This window comes from Melospiza melodia, chromosome 14 (genome assembly GCF_035770615.1).
Source record: "Melospiza melodia melodia isolate bMelMel2 chromosome 14, bMelMel2.pri, whole genome shotgun sequence".
Classification (NCBI taxonomy): domain Eukaryota; kingdom Metazoa; phylum Chordata; class Aves; order Passeriformes; family Passerellidae; genus Melospiza; species Melospiza melodia.
The window spans coordinates 19810332-19837539 of NC_086207.1; the positions used below are offsets into that span (position 1 = coordinate 19810332).

General features: G+C 49.6%; 2 protein-coding genes across 2 annotated transcripts; one reads left to right on the forward strand and one right to left on the reverse strand.

Moving 5' to 3' along the window:
- Positions 1-208: 208 nt before the first annotated feature.
- Positions 209-4789, reverse strand: GNPDA1 (glucosamine-6-phosphate deaminase 1). The gene is made up of 6 exons (XM_063169105.1): positions 4586-4789; positions 4411-4512; positions 3087-3269; positions 2384-2568; positions 1672-1846; positions 209-1402 (listed from the first exon to the last, which is right to left on the reverse strand). Exons 1-6 carry the CDS (start codon positions 4707-4709, stop codon positions 1305-1307), a joined length of 867 nt encoding a protein of 288 aa, XP_063025175.1. The 5' UTR covers positions 4710-4789; the 3' UTR covers positions 209-1304.
- Positions 4708-27208, forward strand: NDFIP1 (Nedd4 family interacting protein 1). Its single transcript, XM_063169212.1, has 9 exons — positions 4708-5096; positions 11446-11737; positions 20581-20668; positions 21380-21510; positions 22364-22451; positions 22619-22743; positions 24323-24389; positions 24938-25043; positions 26981-27208. Exons 1-8 carry the CDS (start codon positions 4708-4710, stop codon positions 25039-25041), a joined length of 1284 nt encoding a protein of 427 aa, XP_063025282.1. The 3' UTR covers positions 25042-25043; positions 26981-27208.

The window sequence follows — 27208 nt, forward strand, 5'->3', positions numbered from 1 at the left end:
CTCCCACCTGGAGCTGGCAGGGATTCTGTTCATGGGATTTAGTGCATGCACAGTGCCCTCCCACCCCGAGGGCCCTGCTTCTCCCTCGGAGGAAACACTGGGCAAGGAAGGGGGAGCAGCAGCAGCTCTTCCACCAAACTGCCTCCAGGACAGCTTTGCTACCATCAGCACACTGAGACCGAGCACCAGACACAGTCAAATGTCACCATTTAAAAAATTAAAGACATTTAGTGGAGAAAGTTACATTACAGATCAACTTACAAAACTTCTGTATAAAGAAAATAAATGCTGCCCAGTTTTCTTGCCCCTTGTGTGAGAGCACTGGACAGAAATCCCAGGAGTCACATTTCAGAATTGGAGGGGTCTTGGCTGTTGTCCACCTGTGTGAGGTGTCTGTAATGAAACAGAGGCTGAAGCCAGTGGGAACAGTGTTTCCTTTGGGGCTGGTTTGGCTTCTCCTTAGAGAAACTGAAAATTCTGAAGAAGAGAGAGCACCAGGCATAGCAAATCATCCCTGGGCCTGACACAGTGCCATCCTCAGGTGCCTGAGCTGCACCCTGGACCCCTTGGGGGGGATGCTGCTGGAGCCTCTTCTGCTGAGGGGTCTCAAGTCCAACATGTGGCCCAGAGCAGGGCTCAGCCAGGGCTTTATCCAGTCAGGTCTTGGCAACCTCCCAAGAGAGAGAGCCATGGGGATGCTGTCCCACTGCTTGGCAGCTCCCACAGTGAGTGGGATTTTATCCTCTCCAGCGTGAGCATCGTGTCTCCACTCCCACCCCACTGTCCCTTCGCTTCCCCCTGGCTCCATCTTCTTGCTGCCCTCTCCTGGCTGTGGCTGCTGCTCTGAGCTTTCCCTTCTCCAGCTGGACAATCCTCTTTTCCAGGATTCTAATGCTAGTGTTTCATGGAGGATGAAGGAATAACAGGGGATATTTGTCCTAATTGCAAGGAATACACCCCAAAGTTATCACCCACTTGTTTCTGAAACATTGTACTTTCATTTATCCTCACATTTCAGTTCTGCAGCCTTCAGTCTGTGATTACAGCCAGTTCACAGATCAAACAATTCATTCCTCATTTCCTTCAGAGAATGAGTTGGTGGCAGAAGTTTGTGGAATACAGAACACTGGCTCCCATCCTCCTTTGGTTAATTAAGGCAGGTGTTTGGCATCTGTCTCTTTAATGGAGAGAAGGAACCACATGATCATTCTGCTAATTTAAGAACAAATATGAGATCAGTTTCTGCAGCAATTCCCTTTTGTCCCAGCTGTTTTCAGCAGCTGGTTCAGCACTGCCCCAGCACATTAATCACTGTATGGCTTCTTGGACTGGCTTCTCTCTGCTCCCATCTCCTTCATGCTGTACAAGGGCTCCACGAGCTTGTTGTGAACCATCATTAAACCTAATGGAGAAAGTCAAAAGGCAATTTAAATAGACATAATAAAGGAAAGTTCTCCTTCATTGGGTGCTAATGGAATTAGACATTACTGTTGTCCTTGTGCCTTTGCTCCCACACCAAGCATTAAGCATTTACCTTCACACATACTACCGTGATATCATTAAGGAATATACTCCTTTGGGAGTTACTTATACAACAACACCTCTGCAAAGCATGGCTTGTGGCTCCTAAAAGTGTAACAGAGCAGCTGCCTGGCCTGGTCAAACATTCACCTTTGAAGTACTTCACTGTTTTGACTTTGAGCTCCAGCGTGGCGTCCTCGTCGCACACGAACACGGTGTTGGGGTGCTGCTGGAAGGCCGACACCGTCCACATGTGGTTCACACCATCCTCGATGGCTTTGTACAGAGCAAAGGCTTTGTGGGCTCCCGTGATCAGGATCATCACCTGCACCCCCAGACAGAGAGGGGCAGTCAGGGAGAGCCCCCCCACAGCCTGCCAAGCTGAGAGTGGGGACAGCCCTGCCACCCTCCCCACCGCCACTTCTCTGTGCTGCTGCTGCTGCTCTGGCTGCTTCAGCTCTCAGTGAAACCACAGCCTGCTGGGTCACTGCATTGATCCTTTGGGCACCTGGACACTGAGATTTCACAAGTGTAGGTCAAGAATAGTCTCCAGTAAAAGTGGTTCCACACAGTTTCTTGACCTGCTGGTGTGACATTAAGTCTCCAGTTACTCTCCAGGTGAGACTCCTAACCAAAGACACCCTCCCAAACCTTCCTGGGCTGCTGCAGGGTTACACAAACACAAGTGCCAGCAGAGAAGGAGCAAGAGCCTCTCCATGGTGTTGCAGGGTGCCAGAGGACAGGAGCATCAGGCATTCTGTGGCAGGAATACCCTACACCAGAGGACACATGGCTGCTCCATAACAGGATAACTTTTGGCTGCTCCAGAGGAACTGCAGGAAGCCACTTCTTATTTCCTCACCTCTCTGGCATCCATGACAGTGCCTACTCCAACTGTCAGAGCCATGGTGGGCACTTTGGAGAGGTCACCATCAAAGAACCTGGCATTGGCCAGGATGGTGTCCATGGCCAAGGTCTTCACTCGTGTCCTGGACACCAGACTGGATCCCGGCTCGTTGAAGGCGATGTGACCGTCGGGGCCGATGCCTGGACAGGGACAGTGACAGCACAGGGTCATCTGTGGCAGCAGAGCCAGCAGCTCTCCCAGACAGTGCTCCCAGGAACACAGAGCTGAGAAAAACCCCTGCAGTTCTTGTGCTCCAGCTCAGATTTGTGTCTGCTAGGAACAACCAGGCAATGCCCTGATTGCGCTGGGACAATGACAGACAAAGGAGGTGGCAGAACCTTATGGCAAACTGATGGGAAGAGCTTGTGTGGGAAAAGCTACTCCCAGCAGTTTCCTGTTGCCACTGACAATTGATAAATACCTCACATTTGTACAGTTCTAGCCCTTCCCAGACTTCCTGAACAATTCACTGCACTAAAGACCCAAAGACCCTGGAGACAAGGCTGCCAGGACACTGCAGTGCCCAGGGCCATGGGCTGTGGGGTGGATTTCACTGCAAATGCACTGAAAGTGAACAATCCTGGCAATAAATGAGAGCTGGGGAGGACAGGCACAGGTTTGGGATAGGGTTTAGAGGCTGCTCCTCTCGGGTTCTCACCTCCAACAAAGAGCTCGATGCCGCCAGCTGCTTTGATTTTCTCCTCAAATGCATCACACTCTGCCTGGAGATCAGGGGCGTTTCCATCCAAGATGTGGACGTTTTCTGGTGAGATGTCAATGTGCTTGAAGAAGTTATTCCACATGAAGGAATGGTAACTTTCTGGGTGATCCCTCGGGAGGCCTGGTAACAGAACACACAGGACTGAGGCCAACTGGAACAGTATCACCCATAACAAAGCCCTTCCACAGCCTGCAGTGGCTTGGTGACAGAGCACTGCTCTCTCTGTCCTTTGTCACACCTTCAGCTTTGAGTTGTTTCTATTTCCCTAAATACCAGAATTAAAATCAGCTCCTGTAAGACACATGCCCATATTAATATACAATAGATGTTCAAAATGCAGGTGTGTGCTGTGCCTCATCTGTCAGTACTTTTTCAGCCCTTTTCCCATTTCATATTTGTAAGAATTATTTAAAAACTGTGTAGAAGCCTGGGAAATAATAATTATTATATAATTATTGCATATTTACCCGCCTTAAATGCTGTAAAGCCACACTGGACAGCTTATTCCCTAATGCTGCTCGACTGGAGTTATTCACAGAAAAAACCCCACTTTGACCAGGATAAAATTATCATTAGCAAATATTTAGCTTGTATGTTTTTCACCTTTGGATCTATTTCTTCTGAGGAGACTGTTTCACCATGACTTCAGCAATGGCAGTCCTTTGCTGTCTCAGCAGGAGATACCTGAGGGCACTCAGGGGACACACTGGTCTTTGTAAGGGACCTTTATGACCCCCGAGCAAAGGTGGAAGGTAAAGCTGCATGCTGAGCCTGCAGTGATAAGCTGTTCTTGCCCGCTCAGTGCCTGAGGGCAGCTAACACACAGCAGTGTCTGTAATTGTGTGTGCAATACTGGGCAACACCAGCATCCAGTTTGTCCATACGTTTCCAAACCTATTGAAAAATTTCAAATTTCTTCCAGAGGTTTTCCCCTTCACTAATTGTCCCCCTTCACTAATTCCCTGGAGGTGTTTAAGGAAAGAATGGATGTGGCACTCAGAGCCATGGTCCAGCTGACACCGAGCTGTGGGGTCACAGGCTGGACCTGATATCTCAGAGCTCTTTTCCATCCTAACTGATGCTGTAACTCTGTGAATGCTGATGCTGTAACTGTGAATGTTGATGCTGTAACTCTGTGAATGTTGTCCCCCTTACCTGCACAGGTGGATTTCGGGCACGGCCAGGCTCTGCCGGGGTAAGGGCCCAGCAGCTCCCTATGGGCAGGGACAAGGGCGACAGGACAGGTGGCTGCGGCACTCACCCACGTACTCGTCCATGTTGAAGGTCTTCACGTACTTGAAGGAGAGGTCCCCGTTGCGGCAGTACTCCACCAGCTTGCTGTAGCAGCCCAGGGGGGTGCTGCCTGCGGGGAGCGGCCGCCTCAGCCGGGGCAGGGCCCGCGCTGGGCCCCGGCCCGGCCGCCCCCCGGCACCCACCTGTGGGCAGCCCCAGCGTGAAGAAGCGCCCGGGGCCGGGCCCGAACTGCACGATGCGGTTGCGGATGTACTTGGCCGCCCACTCGCTGGCCTGAGAGTAATTCTCCAGGATGATGAGCTTCATGGTGAGGCCGTCCGGGACCGCCGCCGCCGCCGCCGGGGATCGCCGCCGCCTCCCGGATCACCGCCGCCGCCCGTGCGGATCAGCCGTGCCCGCAGCCTCCGCTTCCCCCGGCTCGCCCTGCCCGGGATCACCGCCCCTGTGCCGATCAGCCGTGCCCGCAGCCTCCGCTTCCTCCCGGCTCGCCCTGCCCGGGATCACTTCCGCGGAGGGCGGGGAGCGCCGGGCCCGGCCCCCGGGAGGAACCGGGCCGGGCCGGAGCGGAGCAGCCGGACGGGGCGCGCCGGGAGCTGCGGCTGCCGGGCGGTGCTCGGTGAGTGTCAGCGCCCTGCCTGCCGTCCAGGCAAAGCTGTGGGAGGCAATGCTTCCTCCAGAAACGTTAAAACGACCGTAAATATCTTGGTGTGGTTATGCTGGAATGTCACCATCACAGCAGGGATCCACCCGGCTCTGTCCTTCAGCTTTTCAGACCTAGAGCCAAGCTCCCAGCCTTGTCCCACCAAAACGAGCTGTTCTCACACTTGAACTGTTCTGTTGGGACTCACTTTGGGGCAGGTTGCGGTCGTTCTGGGAGATGGAGAGACCATGATCTGCCTGTCCTTGCTCCTGGCACAGAGGTATCCCCAAAACACCTTCCTGCTGTTGCTCCGGAGTTGAAGCTCTCATGAAAATGCACCTGACCTCTCCTTGCACAGGCTTAGTTCATTGTTGGGATACAAAGCTCTTACTTCAAAGTTAGACCGACATTCAATTTCATCAGAAGGAAGAATGAGCTACAAATTGCTTTGCTGGGATCCAGCCCATGCAGTTACTTTTCATTTTAATAATTTAAATGCCCTGGCTAGAACCAGTGCTCCCGGTATTGTCTCATCCTGGAGAGCCCTTGGGTTGCCCGTGGTGATGATGGGTGTGGTGAGCTGTGGGCACACACGGGAAGAGTTTTAGGCCACAGAGACCAAATAAATTCCATGGGCAGGTGTTTCCATAGCAGTGTGAGCCCACGGGCAGATCTCTCGGTGGCCGTGTTGGGTGAGAAGCTGGCAGCAGCGGCATTCCCGGCTCTCCCGCAGGGCAGGGCAGGGCAGCCTGGGCTCTGGCTTGGAGGGACACAGCTCTTCGCTTGTGCCATCGGGGCCATTTCGGTGCGGCAGAGCCATGGGTTCCCCGGGTTCTGGCAGCAATCACGGCAGCGGAGGGTTCAGAGGCACAGGACCGAGGCTGACCGGGGGCTGTGAGGGGACGGGGACCCGGCTGAGGTCTGGACACTTCCCATGCTGGAGCTGCTTCAGTCCTTATCCAGGATGTGCCGGCACCAAGGTGAGCGCACAGCTGCCCTGCACACACACCTGGGAGCTCCCGCATCACCCCTGCTGTGGCACAACTGCCGATTCTGGTGTGCAAAGCCAAAGCTGCTGCAGGGCTGGGCAGGGAGAGAGCCCCGGCACCGCCGCTCCCCACAGAGCCCTCAGCGGCTGCTCGGTTACCCTGGAAACGCGGCCAGAGCTCGCAAATTTCGGAAAAGCAAATTCTGGAGGCACAGCCCGCATAGGAATTGATGGCAGGGACACCACGGCGGTGAGCTCTAGGGCACAGCCGGGGTGACCTGCGGGTTGTGGGCTTTGTCTGCCCTCAGAGCGGCCTGGGACAGCATCACCTCATCCCCTGCTCCACCTCATCTGCCCCGGCTCTCCTGGGACAAGTGGAGCGCTGCTGCCTTTGGTGCCGGCCTTGCAGCCCCCCAGCTGCTCACACAGCGCCCTTGTGGGGATGGGGTCCGTGAAATCCGAGTGTTGGAAGGCTCTGACTGCTCCGGTGTGGCTTTCACCTCCCCTGCCAGTGGCTTGGACAGCTGCAGTGCACAGAGATGCAGGAGGAGCCGACAGTTCCCCGTAGAAGCCAGACACGTTTTGGTGAAAGCAAAAGCTCAGCGGAGCCGGGCAGGTGCCCCCGCGCTGCCCACACCCAGCACATCCTGTGGATCCTCAGCTCCTTCCACCCTGAGCTGCTCCAGGCTGGGCTGTGCGTGTGACTCGCAGGCTGGGTATTTTTAGGTATGATAATTTCTGCCCGTTATTGTTCCTGCATTTATAGCGAGCTGTTCCCATGCTGAAGAACTTCCTGGTGTCTGAACAGGCTGATTTTCCTTCCTTGCAAAAGCAGCAGATGGAAGGAAACAAACACTTCTCTTCAGGAGAAGCTGGAGTTTAATGGGGAGCTCTTAGAAACCCAGCATTTGCTTTTGCCCCACCTTGAAGGGATCAGAGTCGGCAGTGCTCAGAGACCAGGGCTTTTGCTATTGGGAACTGCTTGGGAGCACTGGGATTCTTTTCCTGAAACAGCAACAATTAAAAAATTATCTCCATGAAGAATCCTCTCTCCAAGTCTGTAATTAAAGAGTCTTTTTAATATCCACCATCAGCCACCTCTTTCCTGCTCCTGCATGTTCCATTTACCTTCTGACCCCAATTTATAAGAAAAGGAGAAATAATAGATCTGGAGGGGAGCTGCTCTTTCCTGCAAGCACCACTCACATCTTAGCTCTCCCAACAGCACCCAAATCTTAATTAGGATACTTTTGGGGTCACAACAAGCCTATGGGTAGGGCAATGCATGAACAGGCAGCTCTGGAGAGCACCAATGCCAATCCTTTTCCATTTTGCAGGTGATGTTGCCATGACAAAGCTGTCAGGACCTCATTCCTCACCAGGTTCAAAACTGCCAGCCTGAGCAGTAAGGGATTTAATCTGGATAGCAAGGTTAAATTAACTGTTGGTTAATTGTGATTTCTCCAGTAGGATGAAGAAACAACAGAGCCACAAAGGGCATTGTTGAAATCAGTGAGTGGGGCCCTGAAGTCAGGCTGGGCTGAGCTGGCTGCGCTGTGTGGAGGCAATTTGGAGCTCAGCTCTGCTTGCCCCATGCACCATCCTGCACAACTCACTGCATCCTCCATATCTGCCCCGCAGTTCTGCTGCTGGGTTTCAGTGGAAGAGAGCTCCCATTGGGAAATTCTTCCAATTCAATGGCACTGTTGTTTCCATTCCTCCTCCTCACAATGCTCGTGGCTTATGGGGCCATAGTTTTCCACACTGGTGAACAAGGCGCTGCTCCCACCCGGCTGTGGGACGTGTGGCTGTGCTCGCTGGGGCTCTCCTCGTTCCAGCAGACCCCGTGTGACCCAGTGGCTTTTGTTGTTGTGACAAACACCAAAACTGCAGCTGCCTGCTGTCCAGAACCCCGAGGGAGCCCACACCTGCAGGACGTGCTTCTTCCGAGGCAGTGGGGCAGCTGCCCTGGGCAGGGGCTGTTGCAGAGCCACGGAATGGTTTGGGTGGGAAGGGACCTTAAGATTGTCCAGTTTCACCCCCTGCCATGAGCATTCCACCATCCCAGGTGGCTCCAAGCCCGATCCAACCCAGCCTTAGACACTTCCAGGGATGGGCCAGCCACAGTTTGGCTTTTTTGGGCAAAAAGATCAAAGATGATTCAGACATAAGATGATCGCAAGCACAAAAAGTCTTTGTGGCCAAGTGATATTTTGGGGAGGAGTATCTGTTAGACAGCATTTATTAATCCTTAACAAATCTCTCCAGCTTAATTATATAATTCTAATTCAGGATGTTATTCCACAGTGGGAAATGACATCTATGGATACTCAAACCCTGCGATTCCAATTCTTGCACATGGAGTGTCTCTGCCTTCAGGGACGCAGGAGTACTTTGGAATTGATGACAAAATGTTTCTGTCATGTGAACATTTTGTGTTGGAGAATTTTGCTCAGACATGGCTTGAAGGAAAAAAGGCCATGAAAATATACGGCTGATTGAAAAGTAAAAGGCAGCTGCAAACAGCAAAGTTCTCAGACACGTTCCTGTAAACAGCAAAGTTCTCAGGCCTGTTTTTTAATAACAAGTAAATACCTTGTCCTTGGATAGTGATGGGAAAGCAGAGTGACAAACATGGAGGCCTTAAGAACAGTTAGTAACAGGATGAGAAAAACAAGTTTTGGTCTCAATAAGAAACCACAGGTATTGATAACAAGAGGAGGGGTTGGTGTGTAATCTGTAGCCAATAATGAGCTCGGGTTTTGCAATATGTATGAACTTAATTAACACGATTATAAAAGTGTGCATGCTGGATCAATAAATCGGAGTTCAATGCTGATCAATTAAGATGGGTCGGCTCCCTTCGCTTCCTCAATTTTGATTTTTTTTTAATTGGGTAATTTAGCACTAAAAGGTTAGAAGAAAGATCTAGCTTTAATGTCCTGCTGAGTTCTTACTAGTTTAGCTTACACGCCCTGCTTTTGAGGTTTATTATTTAGCTTTTAGTGTTCAATATTTATTACAAAGTGCAGATTAAAAGTGCTCCCTTTATTGCTTAGTTGTACACAATAATTAAAGGAACACATGTAGCTCCAAGATTTCAGAGGACTCACTCCACTACTTGTCATACTTTCAATTGCTTTCAAATACTTTCACAGCACATCCCGTACGGAAGTCACTAAAATCAATGACTTCAAGCTTCAAGTGTCTCTTGGGAGAAAAGACATTTTGTACTGGGGAAAAAGACAAAAAACACAGAGGCATGAAGTGATTTGCCTCAAACCACTTGGAAAATGAAAGCAGAACCAGTCATGTGCTGTAACCACAGCATCATCTCTCTACTGAGCTTCCCCACCTTAGAAAATAAAAATAAATACAGGGAGAGAAGCTGGAAGGAATTGCCCTTACCCCTCCGGAGTCAGTCATGCTCAGACTAGGTGGACTAATTAGCCTGTGATTTGCCTCCACTGGCCCCAAAATGGCTTTGACACAAATGGTTTCACCATTTCTCCAGGATACGTTCCAGCATCTTTGAGGACATGCACAGGTTGCATCTTATTTTAATCTCTGTGTTGTCCAAGTCAATCACTGTGCAGCTAATTACACAGCTGCTATAGCCTTACTTAGGGGTGTAATCCCACCTCAGCAGCGAGTAAATCCGTGCATGTCATCAGGACAGCTCCTCACTGCAGGGAAATTCTCACTGCAAATCGAGAGTCTTGTGGAAAGGTGAAACCAGACTCTGTCAGTGCCTGCAGCTCTTGTTCCAGCTCCTTCAAAGGCATCTGTGTTGCAAGAACCCTGCCTTGTCCTTGTGTCTCCAGCATTTCTCAGGAGTCACTCTTTGAGGTTATTCATTGCTAAAATCCTTCACAGTTCCTGCCTCTCCTTCGGCACGAGAACTGGGATGTTCATTCATCTCACTAAGACATCGATGAACTCCCTACCCCTCAAAGGCAAAATATGGGGAGAAAAGCATCCATGCTGATTATCGTAGGGAATAATGAGCACTGAGGCCTGTATTTATGACTGAGTGTGCAGTTCAAAACCATGTCCTCGGGCTTCAATGCTTGCAACTCTCTGAATTTGCAGTTTGGAATCCCAGCGGGGCTGATTCAGCCTTCCTCATCCTAAAGCTGATATATTTAAATCTCATCCACCTTAGGGATTGATGTGGGTAATTTTCTGCAAGCCTGACTAGAGCTGAACCGCGCATGTAGAAAACAAATGTTACACAAGCTGAGAAGTGTTTTGGCCAATGTAACACTGAAGAACTCAGAATAAACCAACTTGTCTCACTGCGTGGTTTCCTACACGTGCTCAGTTTGGAAGGAAGGAGCTCAACACCATCTGCTCCCTGTGGATATGAAAGAGCTGATGGCCAACACCTCGTGTTTGGTGCAGCTGCCCTGTTCCCTGCCCATGTGGTGGGACAGGGATGGCTGGGGTGTGACCCAGGCTTGGTCAGCGTGGCTCACACAGGGCTGGTTCCTCAATGCTGGCTCTGGTGTGTGTCCCTGCTGAGGCAGCGTGGCTTTACGTCAATTTCCTGACTCCCTAGGTTTTACTAACACATCCCATGGCAGCTTCCACTCTGAAAATTATACTTGAGTTCACAATCTACATTATGTGTAGTGCACGGAGTTTGTGGGGTCACACCTGCAGCTGCAGTGGTGTCAGGGACACGCTGCTGGCTCTCAGCATTCCCGCAGGCAGTGGCACACCAGGTCCCCACACAGAGCCGGGCTGGCTCCGGGTTGGCTTGGGTCACCCTCCAGCTCCACTGGAGTTGTCCTGGTTGGGAACCAGCCCAGCAGAGAAGGACCTGTGGGTGCTACTTGAGAGCAGCTGAACAGGAACCAGCGTGTGCCCAGGAGGGCAAGAGGCCAATGGCACCTGGGCTGTCTCAGCAATAGTGTGGGCAGCAGGAGCAGGGCAGGGACTGTCCCCTGTGCTGGCACTGCTGAGGTGACACCGTGAGTGCTGTGTCCAGTTCTGGGCCCCTCATGGTGAGAGAGACATTGAGGGGCTGGAGCGTGCCCAGGGGAGGGAATGGAGCTGGGAAAAGGGCTGGAGAAATCCTGAGGGAGCTGGGAAGGGGCTCAGCCTGGAGAAAAGGAGGCTCAGGGGGGCCTTGTGGCTCTGCACAGCTCCTGACAGGAGGGGACAGCCAGGTGGGCATCCAGGATGAGAGGGAACGGCCTCAGGCTGGGTCAGGGCAGGCTCAGGATGGATACAGCAGGAATTTCCCCATGGAAAGGGGGCTCAGGGCAGGCTCAGGGTGGGCACAGCAGGAATTTCCCCATGGAAAGGGGGCTCAGGCACTGGAACTGCCCAGGGAGGTTTGGATCCCCATCCCTGGAGTGCCCAAGGAAGGGCTGGAGGTGGCACTCGGTGCTCCGGGCTGGGGACAGGGTGGGCATCGGGCACAGCCTGCATTCGCTGCTGTTGCGGGTCTCTCCCCGCCCCGGTGTTTCTGTGATTCCGCGGCCGTTCCAGGAGCGCTGCTCGCGGCCCGGGGCGGCTCCGGCGGCGGGCGGGGCGGGAGGCGGCGCGGCCGAGCGTGACGGGGAGGGCGGGAGCGAGCGGAGCCCGCAGCGAGCAGCGACCGGGCCGCCGCCGCCTCCGCCTGCGCAGCGCCCGCACCGACCCCGCAGCGCCATGGCGGCCGCGGCCGCCGAGCCCAGCACCGGCCGCTACCAGCAGGTGAGGGGCGGCGGGGCCGGGCCGGGCGGCTCCCGGGGCGGCGGGGCCGGGAGCGGGGCCTGTGCTGGCGGCAGCGCCCGGGGCGGAGGCCGCGGGTCCCCGGGGGGTCAGGCCGGGCTCGGCCGCGGAGCCGCTCCCCGCCGGCCGGGGCCGGGTGTGCCCGGGCCCGAGGTTTGCCCAGTCCCGGGGCCGGTGTTTGCTCTGTCCTGGGGCCGGGTGTTTGCCCAGTGCCGGGGCCGGGTGTGTCCGGGGCCGGGGTTTGCCCAGTCCCGGGGCGACCTTGGCGCAGGGCGCCGACCCCGCCGCTCATTTCCCCCCACGGCAGCGACCCCCCCGCCAGGGAACGGTCTCGTTCCGCAGCGTCCCGAGGTCACCGTTAGTTTTCTTCCATCTTTTACGTGTGGAGTCCCTTTAGGCCAGGGGCTGGCCTTACAGAGCTCCCTGGGGAATTCGGGTCGTTCTTTTCCTGCCTCCCGTTTGTCTGCACTAGCGGCCCCACGGAAAGGGCCGGGTGTCGGCTGGGCCCCCCGGTGTGACCCAGTTCTGGCAGGCGCTTTTCCGACATCAGACATGGAGAATTCTTTACTTAGAGTAATGGAGAAATCCCTCAAAACGGCAGACAGCTCGCTCCTGCTGAACCCAGGCTCTCCCAAGGAATCGCTGTGTTGTGACTTTTCCTGGGTAGCATTCCCGGCGTGGGTAGGCTCCTGCTCGGCTGAGTTCGCGATACACCCTCCCATGGGATGGAGTACTTGTCTCGTCTGACAGCTGCAGGTCTCCGTGTTTTTACATACTGGAAATGGAGAAGTTAAGCAAAACTTGGGCTTTTTTTCCTTTTGTTCAGTGCTAAACTGATGTGCTCACTTACAAAGACAAATCTCTTTGTGTTGTTCTGGGACCTGCTAGGGACCGATAACCAGGTCTCTGCACTAATCGCCTTTCCTGGCAGAGTCCTGCTGGTGGCGTTGACCCCAACAAGTGTCTTCACAAATGCCTTTTCCCCAGGGATGCGCAGCGTGTCCCATGACCCAGAGCAGTGGGGATGGGTGGCACAGTCCCTGAAGGACCCCGCTGCCCGCTGTGGTGTTTCCTGGCTGATGCACACACTCCTGGTTTCCCCCAGAGGGGTGTGTAAAGCTGTGGTTTGGTTTGCCTGCTCAGTGCTATGTCTGCTCACACCTCGGGCAGAGCCAGGGCAGACTCATCTCGGAGCCCTGCAGAGATTAGGGAGCCAGGCTGTGCCAGAGGATTTGCACTGCTAAAGACAAGCACATAATGGAGGCCTGTGGAGCCACTGGTTTAACTGGAGTGAGAGGCAGATTCTCACATGTAAATGTATTTACTTTTGTGCAGCTGTTTAGAAATTGCTCCTCTTTCCTTGCCCTCTGCCAGAACCCAGGTGTTCCCATTGTGAAGTGTGTTATCACTGAACTGGCTCCTAATGCTTGTGTTGCTTCAAAACCCTGCAAACTGTGGAGATGCACTCGGGATTTAGATAGAGAGGATGAGAGAGTGGGAGAGTCTCTGTAGCATTGAATGTGTCAATTTCCCCCCCATATTTTGAAACTTACTGTGTGTGGGAATGTACAATAATGAATGTACCATGTGCCAAGAGAGACTGCTAGTGAAGTGATAACTGCAAGGGCTAGAGTGAATACAGGACCCAGTTAGTGGAGGTAGCCTGGAGAAATTCACAACAAGCTCATTTAATCCTTTAAATTATTGGATTATGAGTCAGTGGAGGAATTTTTAAAGCTTGATCTTTTTGGTTATGGGGTAATGCATTAATGGATTTGGTTATGCAGGTAGGTGGTTCCTGTACTGGTAAATGTGGATTGACTGTCCAAGTGTGCCAGGGACGTAACCCTCACTCTGGGATGGGTTCCTGATGTATCCATGTGTATGTGGGAGCAGCTCTGAGATGTGGGCACTCTGGAACCTGTACAGTATTTGTAGGATTCCTGAAGTGTCTGTATTTTTAGGAAAAAAAGGTGAGGGTTAGTGACCATGATCTGAGCACAACAGAACTCGCTACCCCAGTTTGAGACCTGTGTGTTTCCTCTCCTCTCCCAGCCCTTCTCAGCCTTGCAGGTGGGATGTGGGAAGGTGGGGATGTGGGCTGTGCTCCATCAGCAGCCTCTTTGTTCCCTGCAGACTCCCAGCCCGTGTCTGTTCCCCATCGTGGCCACTGTGCAAGGGGCGTGCACTGATTGATTTTCCAATGCCAACTTCCTTTGTTCAGGAAGGACACAATCTGATAAAAAGTAGCTTGCAGTGGTGCCTCTGGGCACTGTGAGTCTGAGCTCAGTACTGAGGAGGTGCAGCTCGTGTAGGATAAAACTGAAGCTCTGGAGAAGGGATTTCAGCCTCCCCAGCCCTTCATGGACAGCAGGGCTGGGACAGGCTGAGACTGCTGGATTTGGATCCTCCTCTGCAGGCCAGGTGCTGGGGCTGTGCTTGTGGAGGTGGGAGTGGAGAGGTTTGGGAAGGAGAGAGAGCTGCAGCTCGCCCTGGTGCTGTTATTCCGGGCACTGCTGTGTCCCCAAAAAGGGACACTGGGAGGCTGTTGTCATTTCAGTCTGCCTTTGGGAAAGTTATACAGGGATGTTGTTGGGATTAGTGGGCTTAAAGCCTTCCCAGCATAACCCTGGCTTGAGAGTTCAGTTGGCAGAACTGTATTTCATCCTTGGGATAGAAATTACCCTCCATTCTGGAAAAAATAGCCCAGCTTTAACAGGTTTATTTACACTCTGTGTTTTCCAGGCATGCTTTGTACTTGGAGCATTCAAAAATACATGTGAGGTGTATGAGTAATGTAAACCCACCTAGGAAATGGTGGGAGTGTTAAATAATGAAGATGTATTCCTTTTTAAGTGCTGTGTCTTCCTGTTCCACTTGTTGAAGGTTTACTTGGATCATGAATCATTCCATGAAGGGAGGTGTCAATGGGAAAAATAACCAAGAAAGATTTTTCCATTTGTTTGTTTTTTGTTCTGCGAAAACTGTAGAAGAAATACATTGCTGGAAATAGAATGGGAATAGAGTTTAAATCCATGAAGGACTACAATGGTTCTTTAATATCTGGAGAGGCTGGAGTGGAACAGGAAGGCAGATATCAGTTGCTGCCTTGTGTGTACCTTGAGCTTGTGTTTAATTTTGCAGCTGAAATGGGCACACAGCTTGAAACTAAAAAATGAGAACATCCCAAATCTTTTCATGTCAGCAGTTAGAATCAGAAATGTCAGTGACTGTTTCCTCAGTGAAGTCCTTGCAGTGTGCAAGATGTGCTGGCTAAAGATAAGAATGCTAAGAAAAGTTGCAGGGTAGGTTGTTTGCATATTTATTTATATATTTTATTTGTAAGCAGAATAGGAGATGCCACTGACATAAACCCAGTAAAATTAGAAAACCTGCAGAGTAAAATTGTGCAGCCTCTGCTCCGAGGTTGTGCTGAAGCTGCCCCGTGTCCAGCCTCGGCTGTGCTGAGGTGACTAAAATCTGATTATTTTCCTCTGAAACATCCACCTCTGCAGGCAGCAGTACCTGTCAGGTAGCTTTGCAAGGGTTTAGTGATTCTATGTGCAAAAGTTTTTATAGAATTTAAATACATTCTGTCCCTAAAAATCAAAGGATGTGGGAAAGGCAGGGAAACAGCAGCAGTCCAGTGTCATCTCACAGCTTGTGTAGCAGGGGAAAATAGCTTTGCATGCAAACTTTGGAATACAATATTATCTCAGGCATCAGGATGGTGTGGAGCTCTGAGTTGGGCTTTTTTAGTACCTTCTCTCTCATGACTAAAATTGAGTGGGGCTCAGTAGCCCCATTGGGAAGCAACTGTAGGAGCAGCCCCTGAGGGCTTTGGGTTGTTCAGTGCTCCCAGGAGATGAGCAACCTTCTTCTGTGGGTTTGGCATCATGACTTAGAAGTGACCATACAGAATGCAAGGATCCAAAGTTCTGTATGTGTGTGAATTCTGATCCTTTGTCATGGGGACGAGTGAGCAGAATTCAGTATTAAGGACTATCCAATCATTCCGCTCCTGCCTCTTTTGAGATATCCAAATTTGATCCATGGTGGCACAATGGGATTTTTTTTCCATGGAAGATACTTGACCTTCTTCATATGACCATTTAAAAAACATGATATTTTAAAATGCTTAGAAGTCTTACCAAAATATCCTAATGTCCAGAAAAATATTAATCAGATTCTAAATATTATGAGAAGGCTTTATGCTTTAAGTGTGGGAAATTTAATTACAACTATCCAAGATTAAAACCTAATTTTTCCATACTAAGACCTTGATCTCTCAAGTCTGAGGCCAGTGTGTGGCACAGGTTTGTGCTGGCCCAAGTGTTTCCAGTCTGTCCAGACCAGTCTAACTCCCTGTTTGAACAGAAATGAGGGAATTAGACCAGCTTGTTTCCCAGGATTGAGGAGCATTTCTGTGGTGTCAGGCCCTTGGCTGCGGTGAGTCAGAGGACAGCACCCTCATGAGCCCAGGTTGTATTTTATGGACATAAAATAGGTTTTGGTTTGTGTTTTTGCCTTTTGGTGACTCATGAAATCATTGCCATCAGCCCCTGAGGTGGATGCTGCTGCTGGCTCCTGCTCTGTGTGTGCCCTCTGCGTGCCAGGGAGCTCCCTTTGTGTGTGCCTTTGGGGAGGGGGCACAGTTCTCAGTCCTTGTTAAAAGGGAGGAGTCTCACAATCTCAAAGTCACTGTTTGGAGAAACTGAGTCCCAGCTGTGCCCCATCCCCGGCCTGTCCCCAGCCCAGAGCCCTCAGTGCCCCCTCCAGGTGCCACCTGCAGGGATGGGCACTCCAGTCCCCCTGGACAGCCCCTGCCAAGGCCTGAGCACCCTTTCCATGGGGAAATCCTGGGTTTGGCACAGGCAGGAGCTCACTGCTGGGGCTGGGCTGTGCCCAGGGCTGGGGCAGGAGCATCAGCATCTGCCCAGGCAGGGCTGGCTTGGCACAGGTGCCACATGTGCCACCTGAGAGGTGCTCAGCACACCTGTGCCACTGCAGGGGCTGGGCCAGACACTCAGGGCTGTCCCTGCTCCAGGAAATGGGCTGGGAGAGCCTGCAGGAGAAAACAGTTATTTGCTCATCAGGGAGAGGGCTGAAGGGAGTGGGCTGGCTTGTCTGCTAGCTTATCATTATTCCTGCTGATTAATAAGCTGATGTTAAGTTGCAGAAATTTGCAACAACATTGAGCAAAAGGCAGGATTTTAAATCAAGGTGTGTTTAATTAAGTAAAGCAAAAGTCAGTAAAAATAACTCCTTTTCAGAGTTGGCAGTGACTTTAATTTACTTCCAAAAGGCTGAAGATACATAATGATATGTGATCTATTGCTAAGGCTAAGCTTGTGGTAATGCTGGTTTAGTGTAGTGATGCTCATTTGGTGTAAAGAATATTTACATGCAGCCTCAGAACTTGGCAAAGGGGAGTTAAAAAATAAAGATTCAAAACTATGTGAGCAGCCCATATGCTGAGTTTAGGAAATTTGGAAGAATGAACCAATATATTTATTGGAAATGCTTTTTTTTCCAAGTTTACATGGAAACATTTCCAAACAGCTTGGAAGATTTCAACTTTATGTTGCTGTGCTATGTATTTACATGGGACAGGTCTCAGTTAGGGCAAGTAGCAGCCTGAGGTGATGTCCTGCTCAGTGCCAGGCTTCTGATGATGCGTCTTTTGGAAAATAATTATCCCTGGGTGTTCTGTCAGTTAACTTTCTGTTGGTTTAGCAGTCTGGTGAAAAAATCCCAGCCAAGCTGTTGTTTCAATAACTGCATGCATGGCTGTAAAGACTGTCTTATTTCTTTATGCCACGAATACCAGAACCTTGCCTGAAAAGCTAAAATCCATCAGTGAATCTAGGAAAGAATTATCTCAGAGCCTCAGCAGAGCAGACTGAAGTCAGAGCCTGGTTTTCAGCAGGCTCCCTGGGTTCTGGGGCCTCGGGGGAATTCTCTGGGAGTCTGTACCTGGCACCTGGCGCTGTGCAGGGCAGGTGGGAGCCGGGGCCAGGCCCGGCCTGATGAGTCATTCTTCCTGTCACATGAACCCTCCCTGCTCTGCTAATAGGCACTTAGTTGAATTTTAGATGCCTGGAATCATTAAAAAGGCTGGAAGGCATTTGTGTACCTTGTCCATTAGAAGAAAAATATGTTTTCTATAACTAACCTCCTACAGCCTCGAGCCCAACTTCAGAAAGTAGCTGCATTTTTTGTGTCATTATCCATTACCTGAATTGGGGTGTTGGAAGGCAGCAGTGAATTCAGCTGCTTTCTCCCACGTGACATTGGTGGAAGAACACGTATTTCTTTTTACTATTGGAAGAAGAGCCAGTGGTAGGAGTTAATATTCCACTCAATATCTGTGTCCTCTTTTGTTTCATTTCTTCCAGTGTTGTCACATGTGGTGCTTTCCTTCCCCCTCCCTGGTGACTGAGCTCTCAGGCTGTTCCTGCCTCCTTTCTTACAGGCAGGAGGGGTTGAATTTCTGCCACCCCCTCACCTGGAGAGCAGGTAACAAAGGGCAGGTGGAATCCAGAGTGTCCCAGCTGTGACAGAGCCTTTCCTCCTGTCAATACACCAGGTCCTGCACCGGCAGAGGGAGAAAAGAAGTGCTGAGTTTTCATATTTTCATGGATAGACTGACAATAAGAATGGTGGAGCATTTTCTGAGAATTCATAAACTACAGAGCTGGGGGAATCATGGAATCACAGAATGGTTTGGGGTGGGATGACTTTAAAGATCATATTTTTAATATTTTTTTACCCCTGCCCTGTCCACGGATCCAGGGGCAGCTCTCTGGGCAGAGATTGAATCAAGCATTTTGGCTCTGTGTTTTCTTGTCCCATCCATTGTCCCTCGTGCTCTGTGCAGGATGGTTTGGGATTTCTGGAGTAATGCTGTGTTTTTCTAAAAAATTAAAGCATATTTGAATAAGCAATTGCTTCTCAAGTTAGTTTGCATTTACTTCTAATGCTGAGCTCTGTGGGGTTTATGAAATGTTTGTTTCTTGGAAAGGCTTTGGGAAGACAAAGGTGGGAGTTGCTGCAGCTCCTCCTGTCCCTGCTCAGTGCCCTGGGGCTCAGTAAAGCCCAGATGAGGCAGGTCCTGCCACCTCCACCCCAGGGCCTCACACCCTGGGACTGTTTGCTGTGCCTCACATCTGGGCTGTGTCCTGCTGACAGCTGTGCTGGGAGCTGCTCCCTGGAACTGGGATTAAATCTTCATCCGGATCAGTGATTCCTCCTTCTTCAAGGAAATGGTTCAGCGTTGTCATGTGAGGACTGCTTATCCACAGAGCTTGGGGCTCACCCAAGCGCCCTTTTCTTCTCCCCCACCTCTTCTGTTTAGAAAACGTTCCTGGGGAGCAGAGTGAGCTGCAGCTGATGTGGAACTGGACTGCATGGCTGTGGTGCTCTGCTGTTCTGCTGCACCTGGACTGGCAGACAGTGCTGCTGATTTTGTTCTGGTGCTTTCCAGTGTAATTTCCTCCCTTTTCCCCCTCTCAGCTGACTCCTTGGACCTGCAGGCAGAACCACTCATTGTCATCTGCTAAGCACAGTCAAGGCTTTCACAGAGGGTGTGGATGTTGTGTGATCTGGAGCAGAATATAGGTTATAGACTTCCACTGGCACAGAGCAGCTCTGGCTGCCCCTGGATCCCTGGCAGTGCCCAAGGCCAGGTTGGACACTGGGGCTTAGATTAGCCTGGGATCATGGAAGGTGTTCCTGCCCATGGCAGGAGGTGGAGTGAGATGGGCTTTAAGGGATGGCCCAACCCAAACCATTCTGTGATCTGTGATGTTAAGCAGCAAAAGGAATAAAACTCCAAAGCACAGAACACTTGGATATCCAAGATCTGCATTTAGAAGTGGGAGCTGATTTATTTTCCCCTGATACAAATAAGATAAGAACATCCCCCTACGCCCCCACCCCTGTGTTAAATGCTCAAGGAGAATGGCAGCATGTCTCTACAAAGAAAAGAGAGCAAAATATCCCAGATGGCTTCAGGAGTGTGGGGTTGCAGGAGGGAGAGCTGGAGGAGACATTGCTTAGAGGTGATCTCAAACCAGGGCAGTGCCTCCTGCTCAGCCCAGTGCTTCAGTCTGGAAGTGCTTGTTTGAGGTGAGTTATTCTGCAGCAAACCTCAGTGCTTTTGCTGCTGAGGTGATGAGAAATGGAAGGAAGGGAAACATGAGATGGGAGCTGTAACCTCCTTTCTGGCCTGGTGCTGCTGCTCCCCTGATCAAAGCTGCCACGGCACACCTGCCTCGTGCGGGTGATGCTGGAGCTGTGATAGCTCCTGGTTATTTATACAGAGCCTGTGGGAAGCACAGTGCACAAAATAAACCAGCTCCTTTTCAGTCATGCAGTGTGAAAGGTTGAAGGGAAATGGCAACATTTGTACTTTTGTGCATCATTATGTAGTGTATCCATGGAAAAAACCCTTCCTTAGCAAAGCCACAGGCAGCAATGGAGCCTTTTGTTGGGTATCTCACTGTATTTCTTTGACTAAAACAGATGCAACTGCAGCCTCTAAGCAATGTGAGCTGAGGAAGCGCCAGGGAAATGGAAAGGTACTGGAAAGCTGTGTGCTGTGCTTTGCTGGAGTCCAGGTGTGTGAGGAGAGGATTAAAAAACAACATTAAAACTGAGATGGAAGATTGATCATTTCAAGTGGGAACGCTTCAAAGGGAGGCTGAGCAGCTGCTCCATGTCCCATGGTGCTTCCAGAAGAGTCTGTAGTGTGCAGTTAAAGCTGCAGGGGTGGTGTCAGAGCACTGAGACACCCCTGAGCCCTGGTGTGTGGTTCTGTTCAGCTGCAGAATGAAGAGGAGCCGGGCGAGGCCGTGCCGGTGGTGAACGACGCCCCTCCGCCCTACAGCAGCATTTCTGCAGACAGCACAGGTACTGTCACCTGGGGAAGGGCTGGCATTGCTCTGCTGCCACTGACTGCTCTCCTCATCCACAGCTGCCTCTGCAGCACCTTCCTGAGCTGCAAGGGCCAGGATTGATCCACACAGCCTGTGGGTTCTTGTGGTTTAGGAGATGCAATTTGGCTGCGCTCGTCTGATGTCATCCCATCAAGGGGTGTTCAAGTTACAGTTCACAGTGTTCTCAGTAAATTGGAGACAGTTAAAAATCAAAGTGCTGGGAGGATTTGTGGTTCCCCTCTCATTATCTGGCATTTGGATGATGCTGTGCCCCTTCCTTAAAGGATTCGTTACTTAAAAGGGTTTAAAGAATTCACTTTCCCTGCACTTTCCAATAACTAAGCACTTGGATGGGCCTTTGACTCATCCTCCTGTCCTGTCACTAATAACTTTAATAACCACTTGGATCTGGAAACGTGACTGTTTCTGAGTATCCAAGTCAGCAGAGGCACAGCATGTGGTGTTGTTTTAAGCAGAAGTACAGCCAGACATGTTCAGTGATGTTCTCTGGGTTGCTGGCTCTCAGAGAAGGTGCTCCTGTGCTTTTCCCTCTCTGCTTTGGGATGGCAGGGGGCTGGGCTGGGTGGGAGGCTGGGGAATGGGGCTCACTGGAAGTCACTGGAGCACTGCTGGTTCCCAGCAGGGTGTTCTGAGGAAGTGATGAATCTCTCTGTGTTTTGTGCAGCTTACTTTGACTACAAGGATGAGTCAGGGTTCCCGAAGCCGCCGTCCTACAACGTAGCCACCACTCTGCCCAGCTACGACGAGGCCGAGAGGAGCAAGGCTGAGGCCACCATTCCCCTGGTTCCTGGCAGGGTGAGTGGCCCTGTCCCTGTCCCTGTCCCTGTCCCTGCCCTGCTGGCTGCCAGTTCAGCTTTAGCTCCTGCCCATCGTGTGTCATGACTCTAAAAATTTGTGTTTTTGAAGCTTTCTGGGGTGGTGATATTCCGCACTTCTGAGAGTCCTGTGGCTATTTTTTTAAATTTTTTTTCATTTTCCTTTGAGCACTGTGATGATGTCAGACATCTCAGTAATGCCAGCATGTGCTAGCCAGATTAGCTTGGCAAGTTGACAGAGGGACTGTGCTGTATCCCTGTGCTCTGACACTGGGGTTTTTGTTGGTTTTTTTCATTTTTAAAAAAAGATTTAGGATTAATTCTTCAGCTGTCTGGCATATCTACCCTTGATACTCCTGCTGTTTACTTAGTTGACTTTTTTGGAGGTCAGTGTAGCTGATACAAGGACGATAAAACCATTCTGTCAGTATTATTTCTTTTTGTTTTTTTTCAACATTATCTCTTGTTCAGCCATTCTTTCCACCCCTGCTAGCATTAGAAGTCCCCTGCTCATTACACTTCTTCACAGAAGCCAAATTCCTTGCTGAGATGATAATTTTTTGATGAGTTGAAGAATTCTTCACAATGAGAACAAGAACATGCTGGATCTTGACTGTGTTAAAAATAAAGATACGTTTCCTATTATATAGATAACATTTCATGCTCTGCACCATTTCAGGATGAGAAACAGGAATTTTCTAGTGCCTGCATTTGTAGCCTTTTGGTATTTAGGATTCCAGCCCTTTTTTTGAAGAGTCACACCCAGAAGTGGGGTTGCTGTGTGGACTGGACTGACCTAAATCCCCCATGTGCTGCCTCCCTCTGCATTGCAGGATGATGACTTTGTGACACGGGATGACTTTGATGACACTGACCAGCTGAGGATAGGAAATGATGGCATTTTCATGCTGACTTTCTTCAGTAAGTACCTGATGGAATGAACTTTTCTTCAAGCGGTGACCCAGAATAGTTTGGGTCACATTTATGTTTATGTAGCACCAGGAAAAACCTGAGTGCAAGTGGTTTATGGTTTTTTCCCTTGGTATATAACGGTGTCTTCACCTGCTGCTTTTCTCCTGCTTTCTCAGTGGCATTCCTCTTCAACTGGATTGGATTTTTCCTGTCTTTCTGTCTGACTACTTCAGCTGCAGGACGATATGGGGCCATTTCTGGCTTTGGTCTGTCTCTTATTAAGTGGATCCTTATTGTCAGGGTGAGTTGTGTGGTGCAAAACCACGTACACAGACACTGATACTCTTTTTTCCCAGCAGGTTTTTATCTCATACTGAAGTTAGGAGATTTTTTAAATAATGAAATAATTTTTGAGCTACTTACTAAGAACAGGGCTTTTTCATAATTGTATCCTGTTTATGTGCTGGAATTACAACTGTAGTAAAAGAAAAGAAAGATTGCACACCCAGATAATCTTTGGGGATGCTCTATCCCTGGAAGTGTCCAGGTTTAAGCTGGACAGGAATTCCTGGGATACTGGAAGGTGTCCCTGTCTGTGGCAAAAGAAAGGAGCTGTAGGATCCTTCCCAGCCCAACCCCTGTGGGATTCTGGGGTTCATTCTGTGTCTGACAGAGGCACTGGCCTGATCAGAGTTGGTTTGTGCTGAGCAGCAGCAACACTCTGATCCTGGGAAAACATGAACCCAGGCAAAGCCAGCCCTGCCTTCAGCCTCTGCTGTGCCCTGGCTCTCCTCTGGAAAGAAGGAAATTCTCTAAAATGCAGGATAGCTGCTGAGGAGAGGGAAACAGGGCTGTGGGAGGAGTGAGGGTTGGAGCAGCACTGGAGAAGGCCGTGGGTGCCCTCTGGTGCAGCCTCCCTGCGGCACAGCAGCAGGACCAGGAGCAGCTGACATCCTGCTCCAGGGTTTCTGGCTCTTATATTTTTCTGAGGGATTGGGAGAGAAAATATTTCCATCAGGAAATCATTATTTGAAGCCTGTGAAATGATGATATTCCAGGCTGAAAGTTGAATTTCAAGCAAGCAGCTCACTGGCTGTAAGTAGAAGTAGAGAGCATTCATGTCAGAGCTGTCACTTCCTACCGTGTCTTTTGGGGCTGGGAATTCTCATTTGTAAATGCAGCATCTCTTCACTTTTCTGACAGTTTTTGTGGTCATCTTGGTTCAGAGGTGTTAAGGGCTGTTTGCTGGATTAAGAGGTGTGATGGAAGGAGGTGACATTATTTGTGGATTTGATTTAAACATCAGTAACAAGTTTATCTTTTGTTAGCTTTTAAGTTTGAATAGAACAAACCCAGAGGAATTATAACGTATTTATACTGAACCTGTGAACTTCAGTGCTCTCATAGTGTTGGTGCCATTCATTTAATAGCAGTAATTTTCCCAACTGGGAATCTTGTCAGTGGGCTCCACAGATGTGGGATTTCTTTCCCAGCTGTTCCACCATCCAACCTGACAGTAATGAATGTGCTGCACTGCTGCAAGCCTGCTCTGCCCTTTCAGATCCTGCAGCTGTGCTTTATGGGCATCCAGGACATGATTTAAAACAGGCATATTTGCCCAGCAGTGCCCTTGTGCCCCACTGACGGGCAGAATTCATAGCTGGGTGTTGAATCTGTCCCATTCCCATTGTTGGAGCTGGTGCAGAAAAACTGTAAATAACAGTTTGTGGAGGTAACTCATTGCTGCAGCTGGTGAAATGCAGCATCCCATGAGATCTCTTATGTGCAGCCCTGTCTGGTTACTGCTAAAATTGGTGGGGATAGATTTTGGTTCACAAACTTCCATGTGCTCTAAACTGTAATTTTTTGCTGTTTTTCAGTTCTCCACCTATTTTCCTGGTTACTTCGATGGCCAGTACTGGCTTTGGTGGGTCTTCCTTGTACTAGGTGAGTGGCTGTGGGGGGAAAGATGCTTAAAAAATGTAAAGCCAGGTAGGATTTTGTGAGCATTCCTGGCTGTTAAATATCTGTGTGTGGCTGTCCAGATGAAGTGTGACCCTCATACTCTGACTGAGCACATTCAGGTTTTAAAGGCACATGTAAAAACTGTCCTGCCAGTTCTTGGTGGCAGCATCCTGACATCATCCAGAAGTTATGAAGAGAATAATGCTTGTTACTGATATTGTGTCTGCTCTTGCATCTTAAATAGAGGGGTGGATTGTTCCCTCCCTCATCTTATTTTCTTTTTCCTGCTTTGGGAGTGACTGGATCATGTTTGGATTCAAAAGTTCTGTGATTGCCCAAGGAAAATTTCTTTTTGAAGTTACCTGAAATGGAAAGATGAGGTGTTATTGCTACCAAAAAGAATGACTGTGTGTGATCAGCTGCTGTGGATCCCAGTGGTGAAGTCCCTCTGTAGTGCTGAGTTCAGCTGCTCCCTCTCCTTGAAGAGGCAACGCCTCTGTTAACTGGACAAATGTGTCTCTCCCCTGCAGGTTTTCTGCTGTTTCTCAGAGGATTTATTAATTATGCAAAGGTTAGGAAAATGCCAGATACGTTTTCCACTCTTCCCAGAACCAGAGTTCTCTTTATTTACTAAAGGTAAATTTTCTGCTTTCCTGAATTTGTTCTGCTTTGATTTTAACTCTATTTAGTGACTTTTCTAGGCTACACTTTCCATTGCTTGAATATTTTTAGAACTCAAGGAAGCAGGGAACAGTTGTTTCTTGGTACCCCCTACCCAGCCCCTGGGTCTGCAGAGCCCAGACTGACCTGATGGGAGGCAGAGCAACACTGGACATTTGTCCCTGAGTTTTTGCTGTGAGGAATTGGATATTCCTTTGATTCCCTGACTAGATACCGTGAGAACAGAACCCCTGCCCCTTGGTACTGCTGAGTGTTTGGCAAATGTGTCTTTGAGAATAAATCACATGCCTGAAACACGTGGTGTGTCCCCACCCCGAGGAGAGGTCACAAAACGTTGTTAGAGGGGCGTGCCAGTGCCTTTGGCTTTTGTCCCAGAACGAGCAAATTGTCTGAATTCTGCTGTTTGAAATTGCTGCCAGGCTCCTGAGGAAATGACAGCCTTGCACACCTCTGCTCTCCTCAGACCCTCCCACACACCTGAGCTGCCCTCCCTGAGCATCCTGCAAAAACCTGAGTGCCTGGGAGTGTTTTGCTCAGTGCAGAACCCCAGGCTGGCTGCCTTAATGGGGCTTTAAAGGAGGAGGCTTAAGTAGCTGGAGCCTTGTAGCATAATTTCCTGCTCACAGCAGATAATGGCCTGGCATTAACTGTCCCTCCCCGAGGGGAAGGAAATCCTGGAATAGGTTGCTTCCCAGCTGGGGAATGCAACACGATGCTCCCTTTAGAAATATCATAATAACGCTCCATTTCCCCAGAGAGGCAATTGCAGCTGGGACAGTCAAAGAAACCAAACCAGCCCCAGCCTTAAATTGGGGGTCATTAAATTGTTGAGATTTGAAAACCGAGCCTTGGGTTTCCAAATGTGCTTCCCTTTTATTAGAAACTGCAAATTGCCCACGATTCTGCTTCGTTTCCAGGCTGTGAGGGGAACCTGCAGCACAGAACAGCCTTTGTGCAGTGCTTTCCTCTGGTGATAGTGTGTAAAAATAGTTCAGCCAATTTCTTTACTTGTTTCAGTTCTGTTTAACAAAGTTCTGGTTTGTGACCTCCTCCAGGATCTGTAATGTCCTCCCAGATTCCTGCTGAGTCACCAGAGCCTTCATTTCCCCCAGTTTATGGTCACAGAATGTGAGCATTTAAAGTCAGCTTTATCTCTGCATTTTGTCTGACTGAACAATTTTTTTAAAAATTTTGCTCCTTTACCAAAACTTTATTTTTTATTTCCTAAAGGAACTCTGTGGTTTCTTTTTGCATAGACTTTTCCTATGTTTGAAATTTGAAATTACATTTTTGGAGACCTGGCTTCACTCCTTGCTTGTGGAGCTGTAGAGTGTTTAAATTATTATTTATGTGTCATTTTAGAGTGTTTTCAAAAAGCACTGTCAGAAATGCTGAGATAAATGTCCAGAATAATTCATAAATATTTCAACTGTGATACTTCCCCTGAAAATAAATCTTTAATCCTTAATTCTGAGTGAAGAAACCACAAAAGACTTGGATTTTTAGTGTATTATTGTCCTTAGTTGAGATTTCCTCTTCAGGGCATGATGCAAAGGGCACAGTGAGGGATTGCTGTTATTTCAGATCAGGGATAATTTTTAGAAAATTAGGAGGGGAATAAAGAGTGCAAACCAGAAAATGCAACCTGGTGAAATGAATCTGGTGAAAAGCTGGAGTTCACTATTCCAGCTGTGTGTGCAGTAATGGACACAGTCCTGGTGTTAGCCTGTAAAATACACACAGATTGCTGAGCATTTTGCTGGAGTCACATCATTGTGTGCTGAGACACTTCATAAGCCCTTAGACATCCTGTGCTGTGTGAACAACATCCTCCTGTTATCCAAAATAACCCTCTGACTGCAGCTTCGGTGTTCAATATCCTTCTCCAACAGATGTTTTCTGGCAAATGTCTTCCTGCATTAGAGAAATCCCCCCCAAGAAGCAGCAGGACACCTGCAGGAAGTGAATCAAGGCTCTGGAGCAGAAGAAAAAATAATCACCTGCTTTAAAATAAATAAATAAAAGTACTGTTGGAAAAAGAAAAAAAAAAAAAAGGAGAAGCATTTCTTTCGATTTGTTTTTAGGTGTAAAATTTTAATAATTAATGCAGAATTCTGTAA

Coding starts and splice junctions, on each gene's coding strand:
- NDFIP1 (XM_063169212.1), top strand. CDS start 4,708: ATGGTGAGGCCGTCCGGGACCGCCGCCGCCGCCGCCGGGGATCGCCGC. Junction 5,097..11,445: donor CCAGAAACGTTAAAACGACC/GTAAATATCTTG, acceptor GGCTGGGGACAG/GGTGGGCATCGGGCACAGCC. Junction 20,669..21,379: donor CATTTCTGCAGACAGCACAG/GTACTGTCACCT, acceptor TGTTTTGTGCAG/CTTACTTTGACTACAAGGAT.
- GNPDA1 (XM_063169105.1), bottom strand. CDS start 4,709: ATGAAGCTCATCATCCTGGAGAATTACTCTCAGGCCAGCGAGTGGGCG. Junction 4,513..4,585: donor CACGCTGGGGCTGCCCACAG/GTGGGTGCCGGG, acceptor CGCTCCCCGCAG/GCAGCACCCCCCTGGGCTGC. Junction 1,847..2,383: donor CTGTCATGGATGCCAGAGAG/GTGAGGAAATAA, acceptor CTGGGGGTGCAG/GTGATGATCCTGATCACGGG.